Source organism: Sminthopsis crassicaudata, chromosome 1 (genome assembly GCF_048593235.1).
Source record: "Sminthopsis crassicaudata isolate SCR6 chromosome 1, ASM4859323v1, whole genome shotgun sequence".
Classification (NCBI taxonomy): Eukaryota; Metazoa; Chordata; class Mammalia; order Dasyuromorphia; family Dasyuridae; genus Sminthopsis; species Sminthopsis crassicaudata.
In genome coordinates this window covers 55,754,599-55,761,377 of record NC_133617.1, presented here as the reverse complement: position 1 = coordinate 55,761,377, position 6,779 = coordinate 55,754,599, and the positions used below count along the sequence as shown (strand labels likewise).

General features: G+C 47.9%; 1 protein-coding gene across 1 annotated transcript in view; it reads right to left on the bottom strand.

Moving 5' to 3' along the window:
• Nucleotides 1-354: 354 nt before the first annotated feature.
• PCSK4 (proprotein convertase subtilisin/kexin type 4) overlaps nucleotides 355-6,779 on the bottom strand; it is a 29,440-nt gene continuing 23,015 nt past the window's right edge. Inside the window, exons 9-15 of the mRNA XM_074304508.1 lie at nucleotides 6,659-6,759; nucleotides 6,071-6,174; nucleotides 5,846-5,963; nucleotides 5,019-5,198; nucleotides 1,745-1,869; nucleotides 1,513-1,632; nucleotides 355-1,208 (exon numbers count right to left, since the gene is read on the bottom strand). Coding sequence (XP_074160609.1) covers nucleotides 664-1,208; nucleotides 1,513-1,632; nucleotides 1,745-1,869; nucleotides 5,019-5,198; nucleotides 5,846-5,963; nucleotides 6,071-6,174; nucleotides 6,659-6,759 — 1,293 coding nt within the window. The 3' untranslated portion in view covers nucleotides 355-663. The remainder of the gene's footprint in view (nucleotides 1,209-1,512; nucleotides 1,633-1,744; nucleotides 1,870-5,018; nucleotides 5,199-5,845; nucleotides 5,964-6,070; nucleotides 6,175-6,658; nucleotides 6,760-6,779) is intronic.

Sequence of the window (6,779 nt, the reverse complement as noted above, 5' to 3'; positions counted from 1 at the left end):
AAAAGAGAAAGATGAGAAGCAAAGCCTCCTTTGCTTCTTTGTAAGGGCTGGGAAATTGCAAGTGATAGACTGCATATGTTGTCAATTTTCCTGCTCTCCCTCCCCAATATGTGGGTTAATTTTTATGAATAATTTTTTCTCCTCTTTTTTTTGTAACCCTAAAAGTAAATAGATATTACCTCTCCAAATCCAACACTGAAGTTCCAGAGGAACAGTCTGAGAAGTACTGCTGGCTGCTGGTCTGTATTTTTTTCCATTTAGATCCTTGGACCCTTTATCTATAGACCCAGTAACAACTCCACCTCCACCTCATACAGTCACTGTTCCTTCTCAGTAGGAAGAAAGACAACAAGCTTTGTGTTAACTTTTATTAGCAAATATGGAAGCCAACTCTCAGCCCTCAAATTGGGCCCCAGGTGCCCAAATTCCTGTGAATCCCCCTCCCTTCTACTCCCCCAGGCTGGAGAAAGAGAACTCAAGCCAAGGACAATCCCACTTTAGCTCCCAAATAGAGGGGAAATCTTGGAGCCTGGGGAGGAAGGAGCTCAGCAGGTTCATCAGCCCAGGAAATCCAGATATGAGGACACGGGGGATCATGGGTGGAGGACCCAGCCCCCTCTATCCCAGACTCTCTGTGTTCTGGCTCCAGAACAGCTAGGAGGGCTAGCCAGGGGAGGAGCTATCGGTGTCCAGGTCTGAGGATGCAGCCGCGCCCGGGCTGGTGGTCCAGGAGGGCAGGTAGACTGGGCCGGGCCCAGAGTCAGCCCCGTCGTGGCAGCAGTGGTGGTGGCGGTTGTCCAGGTTTCTCCACAGCAGGTAGTAGCTGAAGTAGATAGCGCAGAAGAAAAGGGGAGTCCCGCAGACCATGACCATGATCACCACCATCTTCTTCTTCAGCTGCTCTGGATGGGCTGGGGGCAAAGTGCTGGCGAGCTGGGCCAGCGACAGCGAGCGGGAGGAGGCGGCTGGCAAGGGGGAGCAGGAATGGGTCCGCTTGTCCAGGGTGTAGTGGGGAGGGCAAGCTGTGCAGGCATGGGACGAATAGCCTTGACAGGTGTAGCAGGAAGGGTGACAGCTGGCACAGATCCGGACCTTGGAGGCCGGATGCCCAACTTCAGGGGTCGGACCCTGGCGAGTCTGGTTGAAATATCGGGGTGGGCAGTAGGACAGGCAGAGGCGGCCCAGGATGTAGTAGGGGCTGGTACACTCTGGAGGGAAAGCGGGACACAGACAATGAAACTGGACACACTAGGCCAAGGTGATTGGGGCAGACCTAGGGACGGGTTGGAGGGATCCAGTGATGTTTGCCACATTATTCGGGGAGGCTAGCTCAGAAAATCATTGGATCACACATTTAGAGCTGAAGGGACCCCAAAGCCCTGCCAGTAAGATTCCCCCCCATGGAATCTTTAAGTAATATGCCCAGGTCTTCTGATTCTATGCCCACCCAAGTACGACAATTCCTGTGACCCGTGGTCAAGGGTGGAGCAGGAGACAGAGCCTGGCACTCACCTTGGCACAGCCCCATGGCGTCTTGTCGCAAGCATTCACTGGTCACCTGTGTACCCAGAGTCCGGGCCAACATGTCCTCCTCGGTGCCATACAAAATCAGCGTATAACTCTGAAGGGTGCCTGGGCAATGTGAGGTAGGCAACCGTGATGACTGCCATGGCTCAGAGCACCAGGGAAGCCCAGAATCTAGAGAGGGCCCGGACTCCCCTCCCTGCCTTCCCCAGGTTCTCACCAAAGTTATAGTAATAGCCTTTGTTCTCCAGGGTCAGAGTCCAAACACCCTGAGGCTTCTCATCCCAGAAGTGTGTAGACATGAAGATCCAATTCTTATAACCCCGGCTGCTGGTGTCAAAGGGCCTGGAGGAGGGAGAATCAGCTGCTTTGGGGAGAGCTTTGGCTCTAGAATTCAAATGTGGCCTGAGACACTTGTTAGCTGTGTGTATGTGAGCTGGGGAAGTCAATTAACCCCTGCCTGCCTCAGTTTGTTCATCTGCAAAATGGAGACAATAGTAGCACCTACCTTCCTGGGTTGTTGTAAAGGTATTTCATCACTTGTAAAAAAAAAAAAAAAAAAAACCCTTTAACAACCTTAAGTCACTAAATGCAAGCTACTCATAGCAGGAAGAGGTCTGGGCCGTTTGGGGAGAAGTGAAGGCTTCAGGGAAATTCTAAGCTGCAGTCAGGCCCTCATCATCTTGCCTGAACTATTTTAAGACTAGTGGTAGAGAACAATTAAAACCTCCCCTAGAATCTCCCCAACTCCACAGGCTGTCTGAGGAACCGTCCTAATGCACAATTCTTACTTGTCCTGTCACTTGTTCCAAAAAAAACCAAAACCAAAACCAAAAAAAGCCTCGTGTTAGTTCCATCTTGCTGCCAGATAAGCATAAATGCCTGATCCTATCATTCAAGGCTCTTCCCCACCTGCCTCCAACCTGCCCGAACTCATCTCCTTCCCTTTATTTTACAGTGTGGTCAAACTCCACTAGATCCTTCCTTCTCCATTCCCTGCACTTCTGAAGGGTCTCCCTTCCTTCAAGCTCTAGCCCAGGTGTGTTACCTGCCAGAAAGCACGCCCTGATTTCTCCAGGGGCCACAGAATCACAAGATTACAGAGTTGAAAGCCACTTTGTGGTCTTGTGGCTAAGGACACTGACTTGGAAGTCAGGAAGAATGAAGTTCAAACTGCCTCAGACATTTGCTAGCTAAGGGATCTCGAGCAAAGTTATTGAATATCTCAGCCTCAGTTTTCCTTCCACTTCATTCTCCATATAATTACCAGAGTAATCTTCCTGAAGCATAACTCTAACCCAATCACTACCTGCTGAAAAATCTCCAGTAGTTTCCCTAGGATAAAGGCTCAACTGCTCAGGTTGGCACTTGAGTCCTTCTCATGCGGCTCCAGATTTGTCACATCCCTCCCTTTGTTGCACTCCAGTCTACGTCTTAGCCAGACTTGCCTGCTGCTCCTAGTACGTGATATTCCATCTCCTCTCTCCATCCTTTGCTTCAGGATGTCCCCTTGTACCTGGGATGCATTCCCTTCTCCTCTCAGAATGTCTGATGCCCTTCAGAGCTCAGCCCCTGGGCTCCCATCTACAGGAAGCTGTTCCTGACCCCTTCTTCCACCCCCACCCACCAACAGCTCCAACTGCCTCACCCCCACCTTGAAATTGCCTCATTTTTAACTTAGTTTATGTTTATATTTAACGTATATATACTCTTACCACCACCTCAAGGTAATGAGGAGTTTATGTAAAATTGCTCTAGAAATTCTAGCTAGATTGAGATTGATGATTATATTATATCCCTTGGTAGAATATAAATTCCTTACATTCCCTTTGTACATTGTTTTTGTCTTTGATTTCTAAAAGTATCCACTAGCCACTTAATAAATGCTTGTTGACTGATCATCCAACTTTTGCTTAAAGAACTCACACAAATGTGGCCCTCCAGATTTGGTCAGTTCAGGGCAGCATGCTATGGTCGGAATCTATCATATCTCCTTATTCCTGCTTGCCATTCTTCTCAATTCAGTTAAAGATCCCATTTGCTCTCTCCAAATCACATTATTGATTTAACACTAAGTTTGCAGTTCACTAAAGCCAGATATTTTTTCAGATGAATTTCTGTCTAATCATACTTTCTCCCATCTTGTGCTTTGTGAAATTGATTTTTTGAATCCAAAGATATGACCTTCCATTTAAATCTATTAGATTTCATGTTAAGATTCAGCTCAATATTTTTGCCTGTCGAGATGTTTTGTTTGTTTTGTTTTGGACTCCTGATCTTCTTTTCCAGTGTATTAATTATCTTTTAAGCTTTGTACCATGGGCAATCTTGGTAATATGCCAGCTAAGACTTATTCAAGTCATAATATGTTTTTAAACAACATTAAATGGCCCGGAGTAATGCATAGATCCCTGTGGCTCTCCCCTAGAAATCTCTTTCCAAGATGGCCTAATCTGTAACAATTACACAGTAGCTGTTCATTCGTCCAAGCCCAAATCTATCCAAATGTGGAGTCAGTTACTCATGTAACTATTTAGTCCACAGCTTGTCCACAAGAACAGCAGGAGACTGTCAAATGTTTGCTAAAATCTACATGATATACAGTATCTCCTCTCACTTAGCAGTCTAGGAGCACCAACAAAAATGGAAAATATGGTTAGCTTAGTACCTCCTGATCCTGAGGTAGCCACGTTGGCTTTTGGCACTCAGCGCTTTGTTCTCCATATGCTTGTTCACTTAACAATTTTTGACCCAGACCTAGAATGTCCTAGGTGTGGGGAACTTCAAGTGAGGAAAAGCTTTCTATCAATGCAGATCAGCAGCTGTTCTACCATTTAGACAGAGGGTTTCCTAAGCTCCTGAAGGGTTGTGTGACCTGCCAGGTTCACAAAGCCAGGGTGATTAAGAGATAGACTTTAACCCAAGCTGCCCCTTACACTTAGAAAATACAGTCTAAAATCCTGTCAGAATTAAGTCAATCATGGTGGTCTTTTGTTTGCAAAAGACATTCTTTTCTCCTTTTTAAAAATCAAAACAATAGTTGCCTTTCTCTAATCCTTGGGAACCTCTCCATAATTTTTTCATTCTCCTTAATTCTCCATAATCTTTCAAAGGTCCCTAGGAGTGGCTGAGCTATCAAATCTGGCAGTTCCTTCAGTTCCCTGCCAAGGACATAGTTGGCTTGGGCCAAGTGAGTTGAACTCATCAGTTATTTGTCCTTCCTCTCATTTGCTGTAATTCTCTTTTAAAAAATTGATTAGTCACTTTCTAGCCCCTTTAACTTTTCAAAGCCAGATCTTCCCCCTTTGGACTAATCTCATCTTCCCTTTGTCAGTGTTATATTTGATCTTGTCCTAATCCCATTCCTACCTTTAACTTTGGTTAAAGAATCAGCTCCTGGAGGGCAGGATCTCTGTCCTATTGATTATTGGGTCTCAATTCCCTTGCCCAAGGACTATAAACAAGAAATAAAATTAAACTGAGGAAGAACTCACCTGACTGCCACTAGGGTGGAATGTGTGCCCATGGGGCTAGTGAGTGTTATCTCCAAGTCCCCTCGGCGACTATAGATGAGGGACAGCTCTACCTGGACATGCTCCAGTGAGCGGATGTGAGGATTTTCCCCTCTGCAGGCTGACACGTTTCGGCTCACATGCATCCTTGATTTGATAGAGCTGCCCAGGGATGGGGTTGGGGATGAGAATGCAGGAGTCACATGGAGTAGCTGGGACCCTCTTCACCCTGGGGTAGGGTCAGGAGCAGGGGAGAACGTAGGAAAGTGACTGGGTCCTGGGCAGGCAGGGAGGGAACTCAAAGGATGTCAAAATTGTGTGTCCCCTTAGAACTCAGGATGTCAGAGCTGGGAGGGCCCTTAGAACCCAGGATGTCAGAGCTGGAAGGACCTCTAGAACATTGGAGGTCAGGACTGAAAGAGCCCCCAGAACACTAAATGTCAGGGCCAGGAAAGGCAGGAGAACAGGATCCTTAGAAAATGGGATGTCAGGGCTGGGAGGGCCTTTAGAACATAGGATGCCAAGATTGGGAGGGATATTAAGACAGACTATCAGAGCCCTTAGAATATGGAATAATAGTATTGATACTCTAGAGATATGTTTTTTATCTGGGGTCTACTGATTGAGTTCCAAACCTTTCTAGCCATATGTGCTTGAATAACCCCCTGCCTTTTTTTAGGCTTAGTTTCTTCATCTACAACATGAAGGCTGACCCCCTTCCAGCTCTAAAGAGTGATTGATTTCATGAATCTCAGGGCCTGGGGGTACATGTTGAGGAGGGGAGATGCAGAAAGCGAGGGGGCCCTCACATAGGTGTGTTGACGATCTTGATAGAACATTTCAGTTGGGGTCGAGTCATAGTCCATTTCTTGGCCAAGTCCACCAAAAGCCCACCATCCAGCAACCCATAGCCATAGTGGTGGCTTACTGTGGGGAGATAGGTGAGGGGTGATCTGTTTCTTTGTTCTGGAGTCCAGGGCAGACCCCCCAGGGGTAAGGGGGAATCCCTCCCCTCCTCTCCCCACACACCTCACCTTTGCGTCCCACTCCATTGGTGGCCCAGTCCTCAGCCTGCAATTGGGCTGGCTTGGAAGCCCTCACTACTAGATGTTGCATGTCCCGCCAGGTAAGGAATGGGCTGTGGATGAAAGGACAGGGTCAGAGGTGGGAGAAGAGGAAGGGAAAAACTCAGGATCTCAAGGGAGACAAGTGAAGGAGGAACAGAAGATAGGGCCAAACTGGAGGAATTGTCATAGGCGGGAGCCTCAGAACATGGATGTCAGGGCTGAGAGGGCCCTTAGAAGGTGGGGGGAGGGTGTCAGAGTTAAGAGTACCCTTAGAACACATGTCAGAATTAGGAGGGATTTTAAAGCACAGAAATCAGGGCTGGAAAAATACAGACTGTCAGTGGTTAAAGGGTCTTTGAAGATCATTTGGCGAACTGTTCCCACTTCACAGATAAGGGACCCGTGAAGGAGTCGTGCCCTCAGGAATGGTGCCCAGCCTGCCCCTTTCCCCCGGTGGAATGAGTGTGAAGGAGGGTGGGAGGGCAGAGACGGAGCAGGGCCTTTGGGGACAGAGGCGCAGGTGAAGAAGTCCACACCCAGCCCGGATTCACCTACTTGGCTTCCAGGGCAAGCGCGATCATGCCGGCAGCCAGGGGCGCGGAGGCCGACGTTCCCGTGTGCTTATCTGTGCACTTGTGGTGCAGGTCTGTGGTCACCTGGGGAAAGGTGTTTGGAG